This window comes from Coregonus clupeaformis, chromosome 2, assembly GCF_020615455.1.
Source record: "Coregonus clupeaformis isolate EN_2021a chromosome 2, ASM2061545v1, whole genome shotgun sequence".
NCBI classification, from domain to species: Eukaryota; Metazoa; Chordata; class Actinopteri; order Salmoniformes; family Salmonidae; genus Coregonus; species Coregonus clupeaformis.
Genome location: NC_059193.1, coordinates 193,831 through 221,033, shown reverse-complemented (window position 1 = coordinate 221,033; position 27,203 = coordinate 193,831). Strand labels below are relative to the sequence as shown.

Here is a 27,203-nt window from a genome sequence, read left to right as displayed (position 1 = left end):
AGCTGTCCTACTGCCCAGGATTATGAATGCATAATTAAGAATACAGGATTTTGAATACATGCAGTCGTTTCCTACTTCCTTCATATACATTGCCTGCTCTGTCTAGAGGGAGCCCGTTTCCCGCATCTATCCGGACTGACTTGCTGCAGCCTGGTAGAAGCGAAGACCCTGTGAGGGCCATGGGAGAACCCATCCCAAAAACAGTGACCATGCCATTTGGGGTGGGAGAGCTGACCCATGAAATAGGGTGATGCCGTAGGCTTTTCCTCCTATGTTGCCTACCCTCCCTTTTCCGTCTACACAGAGCAAGGCAATAGGGCCTCCCCCTCATCTTCGAGCCCCTCGATGGCCAGTGACTTTCCGGTCAGCAGTTATACCCTACTCACGACCAGTCCTGGCAGCTATTGGCATGCAGGGTTTATACCCTAGCGAACAAAGCAATTCTCTACTCTCTCGAGGGCACAGCCGGTGATAAATAAATAAAATAAAAGGAAAGGAAGACAGGTCTGCGACTCTTGAAAAAGAGTGCCAGCCCCCTTATGCACACTCTCGTCCTGTAATCTCGTTCCCAGACACTTCCGCCCAAATGCGCAAAGGGTCTGGTGGACCAACGCAACAAACTTGTTGGCCTTCGTTAGCCTATACAGAAAGAACAGGAGAAACTCCCAGTGCATAGGCATTGGCTTAATCGGCTTAATCTACCAACCAATCGTCACCTACAACACCTTCCCCTTAACCCTCCCCACACCTCGCAGTCATGTGATTCTTCAAAATTAAATGATGACAAATACTTTACTCAGTAGGTCACTCCTATAGAATTCTATGGTCACTCCCACTAAGGCCAACTTTGAATCATTGATATCCCAGGCTTATATGCGTTGTGCGCAATAGCCTGGGGACGAGGTTCCTCAACCTGGGACATGTCTATCGTGCTTAAGATTCTTTCACAGCAGCTACTAGCCGCTGAGAAGCGTGGAAATGTAATATTCCTCCATCTTTCGCTTCACTACTGCCCTTGGCTTCCCTAAAGTGAGTGTGTGGACTGTGCTCTACCAGCCACTGTTCGCACCTGCATTCTGCCCTAGGGTTTTTCAGGCTAACCGTATACCTAACCCCATCCTTTGGCCCCGGTTTCTTATTGTCGCACTTTTTCGCCTGTCCCCTTCCCCAGAAGGGCGTCCCTGTCGTTGTCCAGTACACGCATTGCACATCTACTTGGATTGACCGAGAGCTTAGGCAAGGGTGTAATGCTCTTCACTCTTTGGATTATGGTGATTTATATTGGCGAGGGTGACAGCCTTCGGAGGGGCCTGAAAGGGCCCTCTCTTATGGAGGAGTTTACCTCTTGGACACTGTTTCTTGGGACATATTTCATTAAACTGAGATTTTGTGCGCCATGTTTTGGGCTTCCCCTCACTTTGTTATGAAGTTTTCCCAACAGCTTGTTTCTGCACCTTCTTGCTGCATACTTCCTCAGTTTCGGAGCCTCTGAGGGTTGCTGATGTTGGGACAACCCTGGCTTCGGTGAGCATGTTTGCGATTCGGGAGTTGGCCATATCACCATACAGTATGTGATACATTGAAATTAGTATTTGAAAGATAACTTAAGGTCAATTTTGTACCCCGGTTTTCTGATATCAGTGAGATGTATTACAGCATTTCCCTGCTCGCAAGAGCGTGAGGAAGAGAAGCATGCTTGAGAATGACCAGAGGGCGGGAGAGTGGTTCCTTATAAGGAGTTAAGGGGGCGCACCTCATTCGCCACTCTACCTGTCTGTCACCAACATACACTTTTGATTGGTCCTTCCGAGAGTAGACTAAAACGTAAATGTAAATGTAATAATAATACATGGGACTTATATAGCGCTTTTCAATGACCCAAAGTCGCTTTAAAATTGTAAAAACTAAACAAAAAAACTGATCAAAACAAGACAACAGCAGAAAGAAACACAAATATGAAACAAAGAGAAGAGGGCTTAAAGAAGGGAAAAGAGTGTCAGTGTATGCGTGAGCTAGCAGGTGTTGTGCGTGTGTGTGTGGGGGGGGAGAGAGTGTGTGGGGGGTGGGGGGAGCTTAGGGGTAGGCCAAGGTGAAGAGATGGGGCTTTAGGAGTGGACAGAAAGATGGTGATGGACTCAGAGTCACAGATGGCTGGAGGGAGGGAGTTCCAGAGCCTTGGATCAACCCTAAAGAAGGCCCTGTCGCCGAAGCTTTGGAGCTTGGACTTGGGAACGGCAAGGTGGCCTGCAGCCGGTTTTGCACTGTTTAGCTTTAGGAAGTTGTGTTGCATCCAGTTTTTTTTTTCAGAGAGGCAGGATTCAATGTGGGTCAGAGGTGGGTCGAGGAGAGAATTGGTGTCAGGTAGATTTGGGTGTCGTTGGAGTAGCAGTGGAAGTTGAGGTTGAAGTGGCAGAGGATCTGACCAAGCAGGAGGATGTAGATGATGAAGAGTAAGGGACCCAGTACAGAGCCCTGAGGGACACCCTGTGTGACAGCAGCAGAGTCAGAGGTATGGCTATTGAGGGAGATGTAGTGGGTCCGGTTGGTGAGGTATGATTGTAGCCAGGAGAGTGTGGTGCCCTCAACACCGAGACCCTCCAGACTGGTGAGCAGGACTTGATGGCTCACTGTGCCAAAGGCGGCACTCAGGTCGAGGAGAATCAGGATGTTGAGGGCATTAGTATAAGAAGAGGTTAGGAGGATGGTGATGACTTTGAGGAGGGCAGTTTCAGTACTGTGGAGGGGTCGGAAACAAGACTGGAGGGGCTCAAATACGTTATTGTTCAGGAGGTGGGTTTGTAGTTGGGAGGCAACAGTCTGTTTAAGGGGTTTTGGCGAGGAAGGTGATGTTGGAGATGGGGTGATAGTTGTTGAGGATGGAGGAATCTAGTCAGTCTTCTTTAGGATGAGTGCAGCTGTTTTGTAGTTGGAAGGGACAGTTCCATGGGCGAGGGAGAGGTTGATGATGTTGGTGATCCTAGCGAATCCCCATCTGATACATCTCACTCATATTACCAGACAACCAGGGTTACGGAAGTAACCTTAAGTTCCTTATTGGACAAGTCCAGGAGGTCCCTCCTTGTTTCAGACTGTTTTATTCTGTTTTGGTAGATCTGGCCTCAGATGGGCAGTATGTATAACAAACTTTATATAGCCCCTGAAGCTCACAGCTAATACACTATATATACAAAAGTATATGGACACCGCTTCAAATTAGTGGATTCGGCTATTTCAGCCACACCCGTTGCTGACAGTTGTATAAAGGCGAGCACACAGCCATGCAATCTCCATAGACAAACATTGGCAGTAGAATGGCCTTACTGAAGAGCTCAGTGACTTTCAACGTGGCACCGTCATAGGATGCCACCTTTCCAACAAGTCAGTTTGTCAAATGTATGCCCTGCTAGAGCTGCCCCGGTCAACTGTAAGTGCTGTTAATGTGAAGTGGAAACATCTAGGAGCAACAACAGCTCAGCCGCGAAGTGGTAGGCCACACACGCTCACAGAACGGGACCGCCAAGTGCTAAAGCGCGTAGCGCGTAAATATCATCTGTCCTCGGTTGCAACACTCACTACTGAGTTCTAAACTGCCTCTGGAAGCATTGTCAGCACAATAACTGTTCGTCGGGAGCTTCATGAAATGGTTTTCCATGGCCGAGCAGCTGCACACATGCCTAAGATCACTATGCGCAATGCCAATCGTCGGCTGGAGTGGTGTAAAGCTCACCGGAGTAATGAATCACGCTTGACCATCTGGCAGTCCAATGGACGAATCTGGGTTTGGCGAACGCCAGGAGAACGCTACCTACCTGAATGCATAGTGCCAACTGTAAAGTTTGGTGGAGGAGGAATAATGGTCTGGGGCTTTTTTTCATGGCTTGGGGTAGGCCCCTTAGTTCCAATGAAGGGAAATCTTAACGCTACAGCATACATTGACATTCTAAACGATTCTATACTTCCAACTTTGTGGCAACAATTTGGGGAAGGCCCTTTCCTGTTTTAGCATGACAATGCCCCCGTGCACAAAGCGAGGTCCATACAGAAATGGTTTGTCGAGATCGTTGTGGAAGAACTTGACTGGCCTGCACAGAGCCCTGACCTCAAGCCCATCAAACACCTTTGGGATGAATTGGAACGCTGACTGCGAGCCAGGCCTAATCGCCCAACATCAGTGCCCGGCCAAACTAAAGCTCTTGTGGCTGAATGGGAGCAAGTCCCTGCAGCAATATTCCAACATCTAGTGAAAAGCATTCCCAGAAGAGTGGAGGCTGTTATAGCAGCAAAGGGGGGACCAACTCCATATTAATGCCCATGATTTTGGAATGAGATGTTCGACGAGCAGGTGTCCACATACTTCTGGGCATGTAGTGTATGATACAATGCATGAAAGGCTTTATCAATCTGTGCAATATATTGAGTTGTACAAATATAATCAATATGAACAACAGCTGAGAAGAGAAAAAACACTATATTTTAAGGTTCCGTATTAAACCATTTAATAAGGCATTTATAAATTGTGTGTTCACCATTTATGAATCATTACGCCCACATTTATAAACCATTTACTAATAATTAGTAAAGTATTTTTGCAGTCCTTAATCTAAAGTGAGCGCTATTTATACTTTAAATATTTTATAAATGTTTTGAGTGACCAGTGTAATTTCTCACAAAAAGATGGACATGCCATTGGTGGACATTCCTGCATGATTAATAAATGATGAGCAAACGGTTTGTAAATGCCTTATAAATGTTTTATTATGGACCCTTCAAATAAAGTGTTACCAAAGCTTTTTACAATAAAAAATATACATTTTGTATCACTGCTCCTCCTTCCTTCACCGAACTTAGCACCACTGGGTCTCAAGTAGGGCAGTCAATTTCCGGTAACTAACAAAATTCTCAAGTTTTCCAGAATTCCTGGTTGGAGGATTCTGGATTTCTTGCTTATACCCTCCTGATTCCAGGAATCTTCCAACCTGAATTTATGGAAAACCAGGGAATCTTTGGAAAGTTACCGGAATTTTGCAACCCTGATCTCAAGGTTTCACGCCTCGAAATATGAAATTACCTGAAGAAATAAAAACTGAGCCTTTCCTTTCTTATAGAGGAATAACAAGGCATCTCTTGTCATTTTAAGATGTAAGAATATATAAGCACGGTTAGTTACATTAGATGACCTGCTTTTTGATATATAGTTCATAGTTGTCGTTTTGTCTTTAAAATGTTTGTAGGCCTATCTATAAGGTCTCTAAGTTATAAAAGCAAGTGTATTCAGCATCACAGTTAAGTCTCATCAATTTGACAGGTGAGCAGAGAGAGAGAGACAGAGTAGCCTGGTTCCAGGTCTGTTTGTGCTGTCTTATGGTCCAACGACCATAGGAGTTGGCTATACAGCACAAACAGATCTGGAACCAGGCTAGAGAGATAGTGGGGTCGCCTGGTCGGTCAGTTCACCTTTGACCTCTGACCTCTCCACGCCACACACACCAGTGTCTGAAGGTCAAAGGCCATCTATTGGTGCTGGGACCCCTGAGGAGAGAGGAAGAGAGAGGTGGAGGGTAAAGGTCATATGCAGCCGTTTTTATGTCAATATCAGTGTTTGTTTAATCAGCTGTTAAATATTATACAAAACACAGGAAAAACAGAATTTTGAGTGCACTGGGCCTTTAAAGCATGCTCAGAACTTACACACAGCTTTATAATACCTAGAGTGTGCACCTCCTATCTTTCCATTGATAGGCTGCAGTGACATTTGTAGCAGTGCGTCCTATAGGTTTTATAACTCTGTGACCTTACATTATCACTATTTGTTTTAGCTAAGCCCTGGATTTGGCGCAGTTGCCTGGTAAACTATATACCTGGATGATTTCAATTGGAACTTTATGATCATGCCTATAATAACAGTCTTTACAGAGTTGGGTTTAAACCAGAGAAACTGGGCCTTGGAAATAAGATCAGCATCATACCTATTACACCTTACTGAGTTCTTTATGATCAGTGACCCCATTTACATGATGCGCACAGTATTCCGGATAATAGCTCATAACTCCTACAGAATTATGCATTTCTTGCAGTAAAATTATACAACAAATGTTAATTTTGTCTCGGGAAGAGGAGTGGAGAAATATGATTTCTTTCTTTCCGCATCTCTTGAGAAAATGTGAATGCGCGTGTAATGTTATCTTTGACACTGTTATGCAAGCAGACAGTATTTCAACCGCATCAAATACGCACCTGAGACGAACTGAAATGTGTTTCATCATTTTCACAGATTTTAATTTCCTTAAAACCGGTCAAACTGATGATATTTGGACATTTTGCACAGGACCAATCTTTCCACTGTTTTGGAGTTTTTGTGTTTTCTCCCCGGTCCCTAAATGAAACAGACAACTTTACCGGTGTTAATTAGATTACCAATACATTCATTCTATCAACGTAGGACATTATTCTGCTGAGCACTACTTTATTTAGTCTTCTGGGGCAACAAGTTATGACAGAAGAGAAGCTGCATGTATCTAACTATACTGTAGTTGACAAACAAATGCCCTACCAAATGTCGGAAATTATAATATGGCCTACCAAATGTTGGAAATTATAAGCAGAAAGTTGTCTAAATTAGAGGTGAAAGTAGCCAGGCTATACGGTCCAGCACAGAATATCAGCAAAAGTAATTATTATGGAATTATGGTGGATCGAACTCCGCAGGTAGCCTACTTTTTGAAGTGATTTGTTTGACAATCAGATGAAAACATCATCACACAACACCCATGATATGCGAAATTGAGCCTGCGCAGACCGCGAAAAACAAAAGTAAACGGGATAAGATGTTTACATGCCACAGTATCCAGTCTAAGATCAGCATATCCCAGACATCTGATCTGGGTTTCCCATAGCCAGGATACAAGCTTTTCAGGTTATTGTAAATGGGATATGATGTTTGTGTGTCAATTCGAAAACAGAATACTTGAGTATCCCGAATAATAACGGGATATTGGTCTGCATGTAAACGTGGTCACTGTGATCAACTTACTGAGTTGGTTCTCTTGCGTTTCCAGCAGTCAGGGTTGAGTCTCTTCTGCTCGTCAGCCAGAGCTTTGGCCTCCACAGTGTACATCCTCCTCTCCTCGCTCTTCATCTTCTTCCACTTATCACCCAGGATCACACTGATGGCTCTGTATAGGGACACAAGGACATACTATCATTTATACCGTAATTCATTCATTCATTCAGTCACTCATTCATTCATTTGTTATTGTACAGTGGGGAAAAAAGTTTTTAGTCAGTCACCAATTGTGCAAGTTCTCCTACTTAAAAAGATGAGAGAGGCCTGTAATTTTCATCATAGGTACACGTCAACTATGACAGACAAATTGAGAATTTTCTTTCCAGAAAATCACATTGTAGGATTTTTAATGAATTTATTTGCAAATTATGGTGGAAAATAAGTATTTGGTCACCTACAAACAAGCAAGATTTCTGGCTCTCACAGACCTGTAACTTCTTCTTTAAGAGGCTCCTCTGTCCTCCACTCGTTACCTGTATTAATGGCACCTGTTTGAACTTGTTATCAGTATAAAAGACACCTGTCCACAACCTCAAACAGTCACACTCCAAACTCCACTATGGCCAAGACCAAAGAGCTGTCAAAGGACACCAGAAACAAAATTGTAGACCTGCACCAGGCTGGGAAGACTGAATCTGCAATAGGTAAGCAGCTTGGTTTGAAGAAATCAACTGTGGGAGCAATTATTAGGAAATGGAAAACATACAAGACCACTGATAATCTCCCTCGATCTGGGGCTCCACGCAAGATCTCACCCCCGTGGGGTCAAAATGATCACAAGAACGGTGAGCAAAAATCCCAGAACCACACGGGGGGACCTAGTGAATGACCTGCAGAGAGCTGGGACCAAAGTAACAAAGCCTACCATCAGTAACACACTACGCCGCCAGGGACTCAAATCCTGCAGTGCCAGACGTGTCCCCCTGCTTAAGCCAGTACATGTCCAGGCCCGTCTGAAGTTTGCTAGAGTGCATTTGGATGATCCAGAAGAGGATTGGGAGAATGTCATATGGTCAGATTAAACCAAAATAGAACTTTTTGGTAAAAACTCAACTCGTCGTGTTTGGAGGACAAAGAATGCTGAGTTGCATCCAAAGAACACCATACCTACTGTGAAGCATGGGGTGGAAACATCATGCTTTGGGGCTGTTTTTCTGCAAAGGGACCAGGACGACTGATCCGTGTAAAGGAAAGAATGAATGGGGCCATGTATCGTGATATTTTGAGTGAAAACCTCCTTCCATCAGCAAGGGCATTGAAGATGAAACGTGGCTGGGTCTTTCAGCACGACAATGATCCCAAACACACCGCCCGGGCAACGAAGGAGTGGCTTCGTAAGAAGCATTTCAAGGTCCTGGAGTAGCCTAGCCAGTCTCCAGATCTCAACCCTATAGAAAATCTTTGGAGGGAGTTGAAAGTCTGTGTTGCCCAGCGACAGCCCCAAAACATCACTGCTCTAGAGGAGATCTGCATGGAGGAATGGGCCAAAATAACAGCAACAGTGTGTGAAAACCTTGTGAAGACTTACAGAAAACGTTTGACCTGTGTCATTGCCAACAAAGGGTATATAACAAAGTTTTGAGAAACTTTTGTTATTGACCAAATCCTTATTTTCCACCATAATTTGCAAATAAATTCATTAAAAATCCTACAATGAGATTTTCAGGATTTTTTTTTCTCATTTTGTCTGTCATAGTTGACGTGTACATATGATGAAAATTACAGGCCTCTCTCATCTTTTTAAGTGGGAGAACTTGCACAATTGGTGGCTGACTAAATACTTTTTTTCCCCACTGTATACATTCACTCATGTGTGTGGAACTTTATCAATTACTGTGAGACAACAGTCTTTTCTCCACTACTGTAATCCTACCTGTGGCCCTGGTCTAAAGCAATAGCCTACTCAGAGACATTCCTAACATAGAGATCCTTTCATTTTGTAAACAGTTTGTCAGAACAGGACTGTCCCACTAATGCACACACCCACACGCAAGCACACACACAAACACGTTTTGGTCTTCCTACCCACCTGTTATCCTTCCCAGGGTACATCTGTGTGTACTCCAACCTGTACTTCTTAGCGAAGAGCATGAAGGCGTTCATTGGCCGCTTGCATTTGGTGGGCGTGGCCCCGCCAGGGGCTGTCCCTGAGGTATTGCTCCTGTTTGATTTGCTGGCGGAGGAGGGGTGGGAGGAACTAGAGAGTTTCTCTGGGTCGGGGGAGACAGCGCCACCGCTGGACTGGGAGGTCCTACGCTGCCTGGCCATGCTGCTCAGAACATACACAGCTGACGAGTCCAGAGGGGTGAAGTCATAACTGGAGAGGGATATATATAGAGAGAGGAGATTGTAGATACAATTTATATCATTTCACCATAAATCTTATCTACAGAGTCATACGGAGGCATTGATATTGTCTGAATAAACTAAGCCCCCGGGAGCATATATGAGTGTGCATACGTTTTTTTGTTGTTTAACATTGGTATTATTCTGTACCTCCTGAAGGTGTCGAAGACAACAGAGTCGTCACAGTTTATGGCATCTCTGTGGCCTGGAGGAAGACATAGGTCCCCCACCTGCATCTCATAGCAGGGGATACCGTGCTGCACCACCGTCAGGCTGGGATAGAACGAGGACCAGCCTGGGACAGGAAGAGATATGGAGATGTAAACATTTTAAAAGATACACATACAAAGATGTGAACCTGTCCAAGATGTGAATCTGGCCTGTACTACAAGGCATGCCCTATCACCATGCAGTCTCAAAGATTAGTCCACAAATAGGCCTATCCGCTTCCATGGAACATTAAGTGCTGAACATTTGCTTAATCAATCTGATGATAGCTACAACTTCTGGAGATCAGACCAATAGCGCCTGCCTTTATCATTTGCATGCAGTTCCAGTTCGTCATGTTCCCTTAACTGATTCAGTTATCTTGTTAACAATTCAAAGACATTTCGTTCTTTTACCTTTGTTTTTCACAAAAAAGGGGTGATGAAATCTGCACTCTGCCGTTAAGAGGCCATCTTCTGGCGAGCCGGGGTCAAAGGTGAGTTTGAGGACAGCCTGGCTGTACGACACGTTCTCCTCATGGGCCACTAGCTTCAGACCTTCCGAACCGTAGCTCTGTAAATCAATCAACATCCAGAGAGAAAAATGTGAGAGGGAGGATACCCAATCATATCAGCTCTGACGATTATCAAGGGCATGTTCATAAGGCATCAAACGGAAGAAAACAAACAAACAGGGAGGGACTAGGTGGACTTTTTGTCATTTTTCGCTGTAAAACATTTTGCTACCTTTCTGGAGGTGGATGGCATTATTCTGTCATCATCTGACTCGTCATCAGAGTCTTCCAGGTCCTCAGCCTCTTGCCACTCCTTGTTAGAACCCCCGTGGAACCGCAGCCGGGTGCCTGATTAACAGCAAAACATGTGAGTGAGTGAGTGAGTGAGTGAGTGAGTGAGTGAGTGAGTGAGTGAGTGAGTGAGTGAGTGAGTGAGTGAGTGAGTGAGTGAGTGAGTGAGTGAGTGATTGATTGCTGGGAGGCCCCCAAAGAGCACATTGCCGTAGTCGATCCGAGAGAAGATGAAGGCATGGATGAGATTCTCTGCATCTGGCTGGGATAGTGATGGTATGACCCAGACAATGTTTTTAAGATGGAAAAAGTATGTTTTACATACTCAAACTTGACTCCTAGGTTGGAGATGACAGTGGACAGGTGGACGACCTAGCCGTTGATTGGAGGGCAGATGACCTGCTTGGGTGTCCCAATAAGCATAGCCTCAATCTTGCTACTGATCAACTGGAGGAAGTTCTCTTTCATCCATGCCATGCCACAGGATCTGGGATCTGTTGCCTGATACAGTCCTGACTCCAGACTGCACAGCCACTTGTTATCAATGTGTTAACTAGGCTTTTTCCACATGTAAAAGGTAAAAGCACTCAAGGCCAAAATTCTAGGAAAAGCTTTTCCATTTCTCTCTCTCTTTCTCTGTGTGTGTGTGTGTCTGTGTGTGCGCGTGCGTGCGTGCGTCCATACCTTTCAGGAAGCAGTGCCAGGCTGTTGAGGGCCAGGAGTTAGACCAACCCATGTCTTCATCATCAGAGAAGGATGACATAGAGAACACACCAGACTCTGACTCACTGCTGGCCTGAATGGGGGACGTTCAAACAAAGAGAAACATATTACAAAACAGCACGTTATAAATTGCAGTGTTGTCGCAATGTTATAGAACAGTTACATTGCGCTGAATGAAGCATGCCCATCAGGGCTGGCCAATGCCACTTCAATTCAGTCCATTAAGGAAATTCCTCAATGAATTTCCAATCCATTGAGGGAAAATTTGAATTTTAGTGAAGGATTTCAGTTTACTTCCTGAATTGACTAAACTAAAATGTAATTGACCACAACAATGGTCATACATAATCTTGTAGTAGATAGTCTAGGTGAGGTGACGCGTACAAAAACATTTTATTCATTCAGTATAGGAGTGGAGAGGGTGATAGGGTCCACACACAGGAAACGGTTGAACTGAAAGGTAAAAGGTGAAAGGTCGTACTCTGACACGTCTGCTGCGCTCCCTAAGGTGACCCCTAGAGGGGCTGGGTGCACTGCTGGCTAGGGGCGGTCGGGCGTAGGAATGTAAACTACGACTGGTGGCAAAGATGTGCACAGGAGACGACCTGATGAGAGAAATACATATTAATGATCAACACATTAACAATCTAACACCATCACTTGGCCCGTCCAGGAGACAACCTGATAAGGATAAATACTAATATACATATCAATATCAACATATCAATCAAACATCAACCTAATGCTTTGTTGATGTGTGGCTCTGTCAGTCAGTCAGTCTGTGTGTGTGTGTGTGTGTGTGTGTGTGTGTGTGTGTGTGTGTGTGTGTGTGTGTGTGTGTGTGTGTGTGTGTGTGTGTGTGTGTGTGTGTGTGTGTGTGTGTGTGTGTGTGTGTGTGTGTGCTACAGTAAATAAGTGTGCATGTGCATTGTCAACCTCTAAACACAACAGGTACCTCTTGATGGGAGCAGGCTCCTGCAGTAGGGGGCTCTGAGGGCTGGTGGCAATGTTCGCCAGCTCAGTCAGCCAGTTGGTGTGAGGGGAACCAGCTATACACTCCTGATGTGACACCCCAGCTCCCACATGGAACAGCACTGGAGAGGACTGGTTCTCCTCTACCTCCTGCAGCTCTGGCAGGTCATCTGGAGCAGGAGGGGAGTGAGGTTGGTCAGGGCTGTGCTTATAAGCGTTCAGAATAGAATAGAATTACATAGAAAATATAGTTTCCTGTCCTTTATGGTAACACTTTACATTGCAGTCTTATACCTGTGTGTGTGTGTTATGTAGACCTATTACATAATAGCATATATTTACCATACTCCATAGGAGTAGGGGGGCAGCCAGGTGAGGAGAACAGAGCCTCATTGCATTTCAGAAGATCAAAGGAGTGTTCCATTCTATTAGCATCCATTTTGTTTTCCTCTACTCCTTCAGTCTTATTAACTTCCCACAACATATTACGCCATGTCAGCTGGCATGTCTGTAGACAGACACTGGAGACAATGATAAATTACATTTTCAGAATCTGACCACAACAGGTATGTATAAAATATACAAAATACAAAATGATAAATGAATATGCTTTAAATTATTTGGCTTTTTTATAGTTAAACGCTAGGCCTATGTAATTTATGTTTGCATTGAATATTAATAGGTGAATAATAAAAACAAAAAGCACTGGTTAAAAAAGCATAGATGACTGCATTATTCTACAATCATAATAAATGTAATCAAAATGTCAGGTAATTACATAGGGGATAAAAAGCCTCCCTATAACAAAGTCCTTTGTCTGTGTGGACTAGATAAAGAACAGCCATGTGACCATATGCGTGCAGCCCTTGTTTATACACTTTGGGAACTTCACGCATGCGCACCAGAGCTCATTCATTCATAACTGCGTAACAAGCATTGGTCAATAACTCTGTTATGATCATACAAAAATTCACAAAATATCGAGAGAAAGAAGCTATATTATTTCATTGATAAACGCGATCTAAACTGGAATTGAGAAATATCAACGTGTCATGCCACCTAGTCTGAGCAATGTAGGCTACATTATAAAAGATCAGCTGAAGACAATAACAAGCTTTCTGCTTCATAGCTGTGGCTAAATGAAATGTAGCCAATTTTTTACGTTATCTTTGAAACTTAAATTGTAGCCAATTTGTAACGTTACGACTATATCTAGTCTATGAATGGCTTTCTAGATAATCGACAACTAATCTTGCGCAATTTATTTCTTTACATTTTGATTCTTGGAAAACTAGCTAAAACATAGAATGACATTGAAAAGTTGACATAGCCTATAGCTAACTGTCCAACTACTTTTTTCTATAATTCAATCTGTTATTGTGTTGAGTGATGTCACAAGGGAATATGCTTCCTTGACTGACAGCTAGAAAATAACCAAGCTCACTTGTAAACAAAAGAATGTCAACAAGTTCAGACACGACAGCGCTCAGTGTTCGAGATTGTCAAGTGAATGAACCGAAAAGTTTACATTCAGTCTGTTTTTACCGAAACATTGTTTAACTACTTTGAAAGCAGGCTGTCTTTGTCACTTATCTTGATGAATAGCTAGCAAGCTGCTAGCCTAGCAAGCTAATTACAACCAAAACCACAAACATAACAATGAACAAAATCTGTTTACAATAAGTTGTCAATCGACATCGAACGGTCGAATGACAACTGTTCCACTCCACCAAACTATAAGAGCTGGATAAAGAAAATTACATTGCTTATTTCTCAAGATTAGTTAGAGTTTTGTTTCTTAGAAATCTGTTAACTTACCAAACCTGTCGCCATCAAGTAACTCTCTAGCGTTCACTGAAGGGGTGGGAAGGAATACTTACAAACACGGTCATGTATTGGTGAATAAAAACGGAAGTAAAGATAATCTATAATCGTGATTGGTGGGTTCTTGACGATACTAAAAGGGCCTGGTTTGGTTTGTTGATCAAACGCCCATTGGCTGAATGTGCACGCCCGTTATTTCCTAGAAACAGCTGATTGGTCATAACAAGAAGAGTACAATTATTCCTTTGTTATTGAAACTCACATGAATGTTCTTATACTATCTCTGTTGAATAACAATATAATATCAACATTGTCTGAATTCATTTTAACAACGGCTTGCATGTTGTGAAGAGATCCAAATACAGTATTGTCATTACATTTACATTTTAGTCATTTAGCAGACGCTCTTATCCAGAGCGACTTACAGGAGCAATTAGGGTTAAGCGCCTTGCTCAAGGGCACATCGACAGATTTTTCACCTAGTCGGCTCGGGGATTACAACCAGCGACCTTTCGGTTACTGGCACAACGCTCTTAACCACTAAGCTACCTGCCGCCCCTCATTACATAGTCAGGTACAGCGAATCACAGTGTTACATAATGTGACATACAGCTGTGACTGAGGTTTGGGTACAAATGTGTAATTACAATCTATAACAGTTTTACATTTATCACAATTAATAATCAACCACACTTGCGGCATATGTACATTAGGGTGCGGCACCGCGCGTTGAAACAACGCTTCCTATTAATTTTCAACGGGCAAAGATTATGGATATACTGACAAGATGCATGTCTCTCCGCCCTAACAATGGGAGTCGTTGTCCATAAAGCGTAACGGCGGGCTGTCTAGCTCCCGCCTATGCTTTCTTTGAATTGGTGCGTACATCTCATTATTGTCATATATTTTTGAATATGCGATGAATATGCGATGAGGGTTGTTGACGTCAACCGCCTGTATTCAAAGGAGAGAGATGCTATGCTACTAGCCACAGACATGAATATGCATAGCCATCTCGAGACAACTCCGATATAAAATGATTTTTCTCAAAGTTGCCAGTATGTCACGTGTCCTATTTATATCAATACACTCATAACAACTTAAGCATTACGGAACTTATATTCGATCAAATAAACCTCACGTAGAAAATAAGACATTCATTTTTTTGTTGACCAAATTCGAAACTCTCTCGTTGACCGCCATACAAAAACTCATTGCTTGGTGGGCGAAACAACGAAAAAAACACCACCTGCTGGAGGGAGACAGATTTTCCGCAGTTGGGCCTCTCTCTTCCTCTTGCTCTCTGATGGAAGGAAATCAGTGCGATACGGATGTGGCGGGACCGTTGCGCGCTGCGAACGTGGCGTGGGTAAGAAATCCCCAACTCACCAGCGGCGAATGCGGGACGATAACCAATCATATCGAGCGATTTCCTTGAAGGATTTGACGCTCTGCAACCCAATGCTGGGATGGAAGCAAATGTAAATAATTTTAATGTCATAATGAATCATGCAAAACATTTACAGTTGAGAGGAACATGTTAGTTAATGTAAAGTTAATTTATTAAAATCGCTATTTAGCAAGCTAGCTGACTAGCTAACATTAGCCAGCTATCTAGCTTTATGGGCGTTTTGACATGTGTATGAAATTGTAATAAAATAAAATACAGATATAGACTAACAGTGAAATGCTTACTTAAGGGCCTTTCCCAACAATGCAGAGAGAAACATATAGAAATAATAGAAAAATAATAACACAAGGAATAAATACGCAATGAGTAACGATAACGTGACTATATACACAGGGTACCGAGTCGATGTGCAGGGGTACGAGGTAATTTGAGGTAGATATGTATATATAGTTAGTGATTAAGTGACTAGGCAACAGGATAGATAATAAACAGTAACAGTTACATATGTGATGAGTCAAAAGAGTTAGTGCAAAAAGGGTCAATGCAGATAGTTAAATAGTTAACCAATAGCTACCTGGACTAACTATTTAGCAGTCTTATGGCTTGTGGGTAGAAGCTATTCAGGGTCTTGTTGGTTCCAGACTAGGTGCATCGGTACCGCTTGCTGTGCGGTAGCAGAGAGAAGGTCTATGACTTGGGTGGCTGGAGTCTTTGACAGTTTTTAGGGCCTTCCTCTGACCACCTGGTATAGAGGTCCTGGATGGCAGGGAGTTCGGCCCCAATGATGTACTGGGCCATACGCACTACCCTCTGTAGCGCCTTGCGGTCGGATGCCAAACAGTTGCCATACCAAGTGGTGATGCAGCCAATCAAGACGCTTTCAATGGTGCAGCTGTAGAACTTTTTGGGGATCTGAGGGCCCATGCCAAATCTTTTCAGCCTCCTGAGGGGGAAGAGGCATTGTCGTGTCATGTTGTCGTAATTTGTGTTGTTTAATGTTTTAGGGACTCCTAAGAACTAGCAAACCAGGCTGCCATCTTGTGAAACAGTGGATTAAAGAATCTAGCAAAGCATTTTAGGGCTGTCCCCGACAAAAAATAATCTTGGTCGACCAAGCGTCTTCTGTTCTTTCAACCAATCGATTGGTCACCGTTTTTAAATGTGGATTCTTCCATATACAGTGCACTGGGAAAGTATTCAGAACCCTTGACCTTTTCCATGTTTTGTTACGTTACAGCCTTATTCTAAAATGTATTAAATTATTTTTTTTCATCATCAATCAACACACAATACCCCTTGATGACAAATTGAAAACAGGTTTTTAGACATTTTTGCAAATTTATAAACAATACAAAACAGAAATATGCTTATTTACATAAGTATTCAGACCCTTTTTCTATGAAACTCGAAATTGAGCTCAGGTGCATCCTGTTTCCATTGATCATCCTTCAGATGTTTCTACAACTTGATTAGAATCCACCTGTAGTAAATTCAAATGATTTGACATGATTTGGAAAGGCACACACCTGTCTATATAAGGTCCCGCAGTTAACAGTGCATGTCAGGGCAAAAACCAGGCCATGAGGTTGAAGGGTTTGTCCGTAGAACTCAGAGACAGGATTGTGTCGAGGCACAGATCTGAGGAAGGGTACAAAATATTTTCTGCAGCATTGAAGGTCCCCAAGAACACAGTGGCCTCCAACATTCTTAAATGGAAGAAGTTTGGAACCACCAAGACTCTTCCTAGAGCTGGCCACCCTGCCAAACTGAGCAATCGGGGAGAAGGGCCTTGGTCAGGGAGTTGACCAAGAACCCGATGGTCACTCTGACAGAGCTCTAGAGTTCCTCTGTGGAGATGGGAGAACCTTTCAGAAGGACAACCATCTCTGCAGCACTACACCAATCAGGCCTTTATGGTAGAGTGGCCAGACGGAAGCCACTCTTCAGTAAAAGGCACATGACAGCCCACTTGGAGTTTGCCAAAAGGCACCTAAAGACTTTCAGACCATGAGAAACAAGATTCTCTGGTCTGATGAAACCAAGATTGAACTCTTTGGCCTGAATGCCAAACGTCACATCTATAGGAAATCTGGCACCATCTCTACGGTGAAGCATGGTGGTGGCAGCACCATGCATCATGCTGTGGGGATGTTTTTCAGCGGCAGGGACTGGGAGACTAATCAGGATCGAGGCAAAGATGAACAGAGCAAAGTACAGAGAGATCCTTGATGAAAACCTGCTCCAGAGTGCTACGGACCTCAGACTGGGGCAAAGGTTCACCATCGAACAGGACAATGACCCTAAGCACACAGCCAAGACAACGCAGGAGTGGCTTCGGGACAAGTCTCTGAATGTCCTTGAGTGGCCCAGCCAGAGCCCGGACTTGAACCCGATCTAACATTAATGGAGAGACGGGCAGACCCCTACCAGGACGTCCTCTGGCTGCTAGCAGATTGTCCAGCCAGATGGCCATGTCCACCAGTTGGGAGAAACACCTAGACACCTACCCGGACACTCACGGGACCACCCCGTAAGAACCCTCTGCGGCCATGAGAAATTGGGGTTGTGAAGGGCTAGCCACGGGATACCCAAGACTACAGGGTAAGCAGGAGACTCAATAATCATAAAGGTGATCTGCTCAACATGCGTCTCCTGCGTAATCATGGGGACTGTTACCGTAACTTCCTTAACCAACCCGGACCCTAATGGTCGACTGCCAAGTGCTCTGATGGGGAGTGGAATGGTTAGGGGAACCAATGAAATGCCTTGACGGCGTGCAAATGCCCTGTCCATGAAATTCCCAGCTGCGCCTGAATTGACTAGCACCTTACACTGGGAACCTACCATGTGATCGGGAAAGGAGATAGATAAAGTACAGTGCACCGCAAAGGGCTCTGAACACGTTTGGGTGTTCGTTACCTGGGGTGATGCGTGAGTACCCTGCCTACCGCCTCCAGACCCAAAAGAACGTTGACTGCGACGTGAGGTGGATTGTCCCTTCGTGCCACCAGAGTGGCACTGTCGCCATCCTCCTGCGCTCTCTCAACCGCGGCTCCCCCCAGCTCCATCTGCTCGGGGTCAGAGTCGTCCGGAGTGGGAACAGGCAGACCCCTACCAGGACGTCCTCTGGCTGCTAGCAGATTGTCCAGCCGGCTGGCTATGTCCACCAGTTGGGAGAACGATAGCATGGCATCCCGGCAGGCTAGCTCCCGTCGGATGTCCTCCCTTAGGTGGCACCGGAAATGGTCGAGTAGGGCCCGCTCGTTCTACCCGGACCCCGCTGCCAGCATCTGGAACTCCAGCGTGTAGTACTGAGCGGTCCTCGTTCCCTGCCTCAGATGAACCAGTCGTTCGCCCGCCTCTCGACCCTCAGGCGGGTGATCAAAAACGGCCCAAAAGAGGCGAGCAAACTCCCCGTAGTCCTCCAACGCGGTACCTCCCTCGTTCCACACCGCGTTGGCCCACTCCAGGGCTCTCCCACAAAGGCAGGAAATGAGGACAGATACCTTCTCCCGCTCCTGGGGCGCCGGCCTGATGCTGGAGAAATACAACTCCAGTTGGAGTAGGAATCCCTTACATCGCGCTGCCGTCCCATCAAACGCTGGTGGCCGGGATATCTGGATCCCTCCAGGGGCTGGGGTGTAGGTGGCTGGATCCGGTTGACCAGCTGGTCTCGATAGATCGGATCCTCTCCTCTCCAGGCGTTGTACCACCTGAAGAACCCGATCCATCGCTTCCCCCAACCTGGCCAACATCAAGGAATGCTCCTGGACCCTTGCCACAACTCCAGGCATGGGGTCTTCTCCTGCTGACTCCATATCAGATCAGATGAGTGATTCTGTGACGAGGTGTGAATGAAGGAGTCAGGCGCTGGAGGTAAAATACCGAAGTCCAGAGTTTATTCCGTTTACATAAATAAAACACCCAAAGCGTCAAACGAAACTATTACAAGGGAAAACATCCACCTTGGCATAAACACAGTGAATAGTAGCTCAACCGAGCTACACACTCTCACAACAAACAATCACTCACAAAGACAAGGGGAACAGAGGGAACACTTGTACACATACTAATTCGGGGAATGAGCACCAGGTGTGTGTGATTGACAAAACATGACAAGTGGAGTGATGAGAATGGGATCGGCAGTAGCTAGTACTCCGGTGATGACGAACGCCGAAGCCTGCCCGAACCAGGCAGGCTTCGGTCGTGACATTTACTTGAGTATGACAATTGGATACTTTTTCCACCACTGGTGGATTAAGTCACGATTTAAAAGCAAATAGCCTACTCTCCCTCCAAAAATATAAATATTAGTGGGGAAAATTCATTCGGTGTCAAGGTGTCAATAATGTTGTATTTTTTCATATTTGCCTATCATATGCAAATAAACAATTAAATACATTTTCTGATTTTAAACGTGATTTTTATTAATCTATTATTATTTACCTGTGAATAAATTCATGAAACGGAGATGGATGACAGTATTTACCCATTTAATAACCAGACCTTCATACAAACCTTCATACTATGCTGAATTTTTGACGCACAACTGAACTTGCTGCTATATGCTGCCAGCACGCCCACAAGCGAGCCACACTGGGCGGCCAAAGCGGCAAGTTACTGCTCTATAGTCTGCACGGGTAATAGACTTGTTATTGTACAGTGGGATATAGTTTTGCACCCTTTGATGCTCACCATACATTTTATACACTGCAATGTTAACATACATACACTGCTCAAAAAAATAAAGGGAACACTAAAATAACACATCCTAGATCTGAATGAATGAAATAATCTTATTAAAAACTTTTTTCTTTACATAGTTGAATGTGCTGACAACAACATCACACAAAAATTATCAATGGAAATCAAATTTATCAACCCATGGAGGTCTGGATTTGGAGTCACCCTCAAAATTAAAGTGGAAAACCACACTACAGGCTGATCCAACTTTGATGTAATGTCCTTAAAACAAGTCAAAATGAGGCTCAGTAGTGTGTGTGGCCTCCACGTGCCTGTATGAACTCCCTACAACGCCTGGGCATGCTCCTGATGAGGTGGCGGATGGTCTCCTGAGGGATCTCCTCCCAGACCTGGACTAAAGCATCCGCCAACTCCTGGACAGTCTGTGGTGCAACGTGACGTTGGTGGATGGAGCGAGACATGATGTCCCAGATGTGCTCAATTGGATTCAGGTCTGGGGAATGGGCGGGCCAGTCCATAGCATCAATGCCTTCCTCTTGCAGGAACTGCTGACACACTCCAGCCACATGAGGTCTAGCATTGTCTTGCATTAGGAGGAATCCAGGGCCAACCGCACCAGCATATGGTCTCACAAGGGGTCTGAGGATCTCATCTTGGTACCTATTGGCAGTCAGGCTACCTCTGGCGAGTACATGGAGGGCTGTGCGGCCCCCCAAAGAAATGCCACCCCACACCATGACTGACCCACCGCCAAACCGGTCATGCTGGAGGATGTTGCAGGCAGCAGAACGTTCTCCACGGCATCTCCAGACTCTGTCACGTCTGTGCTCAGTGTGAACCTGCTTTCATCTGTGAAGAGCACAGGGCGCCAGTGGCGAATTTGCCAATCTTGGTGTTCTCTGGCAAATGCCAAACGTCCTGCACGGTGTTGGGCTGTAAGCACAACCCCCACCTGTGGACGTTGGGCCCTCATATCACCCTCATGGAGTCTGTTTCTGACCGTTTGAGCAGACACATGCACATTTGTGGCCTGCTGGAGGTCATTTTGCAGGGCTCTGGCAATGCTCCTCCTGCTCCTCCTTGCACAAAGGTGGAGGTAGCAGTCCTGCTGCTGGATTGTTGCCCTCCTACGGCCTCCTCCACGTCTCCTGATGTACTGGGCTGTCTCCTGGTAGCGCCTCCATGCTCTGGACACTACGCTGACAGACACAGCAAACCTTCTTGCCACAGCTCGCATTGATGTGCCATCCTGGATGAGCTGCACTACCTGAGCCACTTGTGTGGGTTGTAGACTCCGTCTCATGCTACCACTAGAGTGAAAGCACCGCCAGCATTCAAAAGTGACCAAAACACCAGCCAGGAAGCATAGAAACTGAGAAGTGGTCTGTGGTCACCACCTGCAAAACCAGTCCTTTATTGGGGGTGTCTTGCTAATTGCCTATAATTTCTACCTGTTGTCTATTCCATTTGCACAACAGCATGTGGAATTTATTGTCAATCAGTGTTGCTTCCTAAGTGGACAGTTTGATTTCACAGAAGTGTGATTGACTTGGAGTTACATTGTGTTGTTTAAGTGTTCCCTTTAAATTTTTTGAGCAGTGTATTTTCTTTTTTTGTGTATTTTATTTCACCTTTATTTTAGCAGGAAGTCCCATTGAGACCAAGGTTTATTTTGCAAGGACACCCTGCATGACAAGTCCAGCAGCAATTAGACAATGTTAGAGACTCAAATACTTCAATTAGTTAATATTGGTCATTAACCAATATTGTCATCTTGAGATAAGTTAGTGCCTAAAAGAAATGAGCGTATCAGCTTCTTAATACAAAACTGTTCTTTATTGTAATAAAAAGTTAGATATAACCGACAACAGACAATAATAATTGATTTCCTCAGCTATATGCAAAGTTCCACAGTCTGTAGTGAGCCTTCTTCACAAAATCAAAAGCACTGCTAGCACAAAGTTAGAGGGGAATCATACCATTTTAAAAAACGAATAGTAAACTACCTCATGTATAAGCCAAGTTAGACCTAACCAAACCATGAGAAAACAAAAATATAATTACTTGAGACATTGGAAATAATTAACTTTTTTTTTTTTCTCAAACTGGAATGCTATTTGGCCCTAAACAGAGAGTACACAGTGGCAGAATACCTGACCACTGTGACTGGCCCAAAATTTAAGGAAAGCTTTGACTATGTACAGACTCAGTGGAACAGCCTTGCTATTGAGAGAGGCTGCCGTATTAAAACACATATTTCCCTCAGATTACACAAACCCACAAAGAATTCGAAAACAAATCCCATTTTTATTAGGTGAACTACCACAGTGATCCATCACAGCAGCAATATATGTGACCTGTTGCCACAAGAAAAGGACAACCAGTGAATCACAAACACCATTGTAAATACAACCCATATTTATCGGTTTAGTTATTTTCCATTTTGTACTTCAACTATTTGCACATTGTTACAACACTGTACATAGCCATAATAGAACATTTTAAATGTCTCTATTCTTTTGAAACATTTGTGAATGTAATGTTATTGTTAATTTCTGATTGTTTATTTCACTTTTGTTTATTATCTATTTCACTTGCTTTGGCAATGTAAACATACGTTTCTCATGCCAATAAAGCCCTTTGAATTGAGTTGAATTGAGAGAGACAGAGAGAAAGAGAGACAGAGAGAGAGAGAGACTGTTACTGAGAGAGCAGGGGACCATTGTGCACTTTTTCCAAAAGGTACAGGTTGTTTGTAATTTATGTAGAGGTAGACAGCAATAAATACAGTATAACTATGGCTATGTACCAAATGGCACCCTATTCCCTATATAGTGCACTACTTTGGACCAGGGCCCATAGGGTTCTGGTCAAAAGCATTATGTAGGGAATAGGGTGCGATTTGGGACATACTTTATCAATGTCGTTGAAGTCATGGCTAAAAGCCGCATATTATTATGTTTCACTGGCACACGAGAACAGTTGCATTTAATAACAAAAAATGTACATTTAAGATGAGAAACACAAGGAAATAAACTATCTCAATAAAGACAATAATGTGTTCAAAAACCATATTACTGGTATGGTGACTAGTGTCTAGTGCTGCAGCTTAGAGGATTCAAGAGCTCAAAGATTTAATATCAAATACTTACATGGTCAGCCAACTGTATTTATATTCTTACAAAACTATGATTATTTTGTTGTGCAAAAGTCTGGCATTATTAACTGTTTCTTAAAGCATACAGTGAATAATGTATTACAGTTTGTTCACAGACATGTTCAGGGGGTTGAATCACATGTTTGAGGAGACACATTTGCTATGAAAAAAAGACTACTGCTTCCATGGGTAAATGTACATTCTATGATGTAGAAAGAAGCTCTCTTTTTCCCGTATTTTCTGATGTAGAACAAACGATCAACACAAACCCAAGTCTGTTTTAAAAGAAAAGTGAATGTATAATGTCAGTGCGACATTAGGAAATCAACATACATTGTTCTATTCATCCCTTCGTTTTATGACACAATTGTTTGTTCATACCCCCATGTTGAAACAAAATGACCTAGTTCCCTTTTGTATCCTATTAAATGCATGGTACCCCTTGCTAAAAGATAAGTCAACACGAGAATATCAAATTATTAACAAAAAACTTAAATGTGAAATGCAATGATGACCGTGACATTATGGTGACACCATCATAATCTAACTAGGACTTGAATGGCCTTTGGCACATGATGAAATATGATATTATCATAATATTTGAAAGGCCAATTTATATATCATCCATAATTTTATAGTGATCATTATACAAACAAGTGACTTAAAATGTCAAAATGTGATAAATTCAATGAAATGCAAACTTGTAGAAAATCTAAGAGGAAAAAGTTGTAAGGACAGAACAAATGAACATTGACATTTTGGATTAACACTAATCTTTCTTTCAATAAAGATATTACTCCCAGACAAAATCCTTTAAAACACACCATTGTATGTCATCTGGAATCAAATGTACACATTTTGTCTTACCCTATCTAAATCACCAATGGTAACATACTGTGTTTCACATTTTCTGAAAGGAATACAATACTTTCTACCCACTGGTTTCGGTAACACTTTACTTGACACCCAGCGTCATTATGTCATAACAGCTGACATAACTTGTCATAACCTGTCATAATGTGGTCATAACACAGTCATGACACATATATTTAGACCTGTATATTGCAATATTTTTGTGGTTGGTTATGATACCTTCAAAAGAGTGTCAAAACCCACAAAACTTACCACGGTAGTTATTTTATGGCTGGTTTTGACACCTACATTAGAGTGTCAAAACCCACAAAACCTACCACACAAGGCAAAACATTCCATTTCACCATAGCCTACTTGTCAACAGTATGTTTATGTTATATAACATTTTCTGAAATTGACCATATTAAATTATTGTAATTGCGCAAAAATTGATGTCAGACATGCACATACCCCAGTGCTCTGTTGCTGATGACTGGGATGAATGCAGGAGCAGATTTCAGGAGCAGGACAAGACACCCTCTTTTTGACTGATGACTGACATAAGGGCATGTATGTGATAGGTATATCTGGCTTATATGATTATGATGGTCATAATGCTTCTTGACAGTGTCAGAAAGCGTATTTTCTTAGTCCAATTAAAGTGACACAGGATGGTCATAATGCTTCATGACAGTGTCATAAAGTGTATTTTCTGCCATTTATTTAAAATATGATAGAAACTTAAGACTTAAGAAACAAACTTTCAAAAGAAAGGAAACTTCTTGGCAGGGAAAAAACAGGTATCATAACCAGCCATAAAATAACGCAATATATGTCACAACAGGTGTAAATATATGGGTCAAGACAGTGTTATGACATGTTATGTCAGCTTTTATGACATATTATGACATGGTTATGACCGTGTCATAACGTGTTATGATGCTGGGTGTCAAGTAAAGTGTTACCCTGGTTTCTCACATCTTCATCATCATAGTGCATCTCACTTAGTCTTTTTTCCCTTTCTGGTTTTCATTGGGTTTTCTCCTCAATGTCAGTGGTGCTATTTCCAAACAACGTGACCAGCTGCTGTTCGTAATTTGCAATGTTTCTCTTCATGATGTCCATGCAGGGGCCCAGCAACCTCTCAAACGCCTGGACGTCCATAACTGGTAAACACAAGAGGAGAGGTGTAAGACACAGGAAGGGATGACTCTAAACAGTTTCCTTGTTTCTTCAATTCCTCTCAAACTGAATTGGAGGAGACTCCTCTAATGACCTTTGAGAAACAATTAGGACAAGGACGGAGGAGTATATAAGGATTTGAGACACAGCCCACATAATAAAGGCAGTATACCTAAACATTTAACACTTCCCACAGCATAAGCTGAAGCAGCTCTGGGTTTGTTCGTGACCAGAGCCAGTTCTCCAAAGTACTGCCCTCTAGAGCACGTGGCTATATCCACCTCCTCATCCTCTCTGTCTTTTTTCGTCTAGAGAGAAGACATAAGAGAGCAACATAAACACAAACATAAAATCCCACAAATCCGTCTTAACAAAATGTCTATGTACGATATGGCTAAGAGGCACAAACTTACCCTGCTTCTCTTCATTGTGATTCTAACTTGACCAGATTCAACTATATAAAAACAATCTGCTTGATCACCCTGCAACAAAACATACATTACAGTATTTAAAATAGCAAATAAACAATACAGTGCCGTCGGAAAGTATTCAGACCCCTTTACTTTTTCCACATTCTGTTACGTTACAGCCTTATTCTAAAATGGATTAAATAAAACAATTTCCTCAGCAATCTACACACAATACCCCATAATGACGAAGCGAAAACAGGTTTTTAGAAATTTTTGCAAATGTATTAAAAACAAAAAAACAGAAATACCTTATTCATATAAGTATTCAGCCCCTTTGCTATGAGACTCGAAATTGAGTTCAGGAGCATCCTGTTTCCGTTGATCATTCTTGAGATGTTTCTACAGGTTCCGGTAGGCGAGGTGAGTAGTCATGCTGTACTTCGCTCCGCAGGTAATATGACACATTACATTAGAATGGAACGATTTGATTAGTGTAATGTTGGCTAGCTACATAGTTGTATTTGTATCAAAGATAAAGGTGTAGTATAGAGTAACTATCGAGGTTAGCTAGCCAGCTACACTCGTTCGCAGCGACGCCGTTTCTCAAACAAAGTCAACACTGCAGCCATTGCTAGCTAGCAGTACTGTAGCTACTAAATACAATATCATTTTAGCCAGCTACATTCGTTCGCAGCGACGCCGTTTTTCAAACAAAGTCATCACCGCAGCCATTCCTAGCTAGCCAACGCTACCAGCTAGCAGTACTATAGCAACTAAATACAATACAATTTTAGCCAGCTACATTCGTTCGCAGCGACGCCGTTTTTCAAACAAAGTCAACACAGCAGCCATTGCTAGCTAGCAGTACTGTAGCAGCTAAATACAATATCTTTGTGCTAGCTAGCCAACGCTTAATTATTGCTGCGTTATGAAAGGAACTAGACACGGACACGAATTATCTGTTTAGTGTGTTAACACACTATTGGTAGATTGTGGTAACCAAGTATTGGTGCTAAACCGTGTGTTATTGGATGCTAGCATGCTAGTTAGCTATGGCGTCATAGTTAGCTAGCTGAATAAAGTAAGTTGAGTCTATTCCTTGAAACATTGAACCGCTGTAGTTTACAACAATTCTAATTTCTAAAGTGGAAGTTGGGAGAGTTATATTTGGGAGTTTGTGGTGAGGGAGGCCCGCTCTCTCCTTTCCCAGATGTTTAGTTCATTTCATTCCGATCTCCTCTGCATTATTGTAGCCATTTGCTACAGCCTGTCAACTATGCCTCTGCCTAACCCTGTTCTCTCCTCTCCGCACAGGCTACACAAACGCCTCACACCGCGTGGCTGCTGCCTCTCCAACCTGGTGGTCCCTGCACGCACCACACACCTGGAGTTCCAGGTCTCAGGCAGCCTCTGGAACTGCCGTTCTGCTGCCAACAAGGCTGACTTCATCCCAGCCTATGCTACCCTCCAGTCCCTCGACTTCCTGGCGCTGACGGAAACATGGATTACCACTGAAAACACTGCTACTCCTACTGCTCTCTCCTCGT

At 43.4% G+C, this 27,203-nt stretch overlaps 2 protein-coding genes across 2 annotated transcripts in view; both read right to left on the bottom strand.

The window, feature by feature from the left end:
* Window positions 1-4,308: 4,308 nt before the first annotated feature.
* LOC121577092 (HMG box-containing protein 1) lies at window positions 4,309-13,971 on the bottom strand. The gene is made up of 11 exons (XM_041890863.2): window positions 13,935-13,971; window positions 12,459-12,637; window positions 12,100-12,286; window positions 11,626-11,749; window positions 11,106-11,217; window positions 10,363-10,478; window positions 10,033-10,189; window positions 9,560-9,704; window positions 9,093-9,380; window positions 7,031-7,172; window positions 4,309-5,529 (listed from the first exon to the last, which is right to left on the bottom strand). The coding sequence occupies exons 2-11, from the start codon at window positions 12,598-12,600 to the stop codon at window positions 5,512-5,514; spliced, it is 1,431 nt and encodes a 476-aa protein (XP_041746797.1). The 5' UTR covers window positions 12,601-12,637; window positions 13,935-13,971; the 3' UTR covers window positions 4,309-5,511.
* Window positions 13,972-24,853: 10,882 nt separating this feature from the next.
* The window catches only part of LOC121577091 (cAMP-dependent protein kinase type II-beta regulatory subunit), a 40,047-nt gene continuing 37,697 nt past the window's right edge, over window positions 24,854-27,203 (bottom strand). The window contains exons 9-11 of the mRNA XM_041890862.2: window positions 25,660-25,728; window positions 25,419-25,554; window positions 24,854-25,230 (exon numbers count right to left, since the gene is read on the bottom strand). Coding sequence (XP_041746796.1) covers window positions 25,094-25,230; window positions 25,419-25,554; window positions 25,660-25,728 — 342 coding nt within the window. The 3' untranslated portion in view covers window positions 24,854-25,093. The remainder of the gene's footprint in view (window positions 25,231-25,418; window positions 25,555-25,659; window positions 25,729-27,203) is intronic.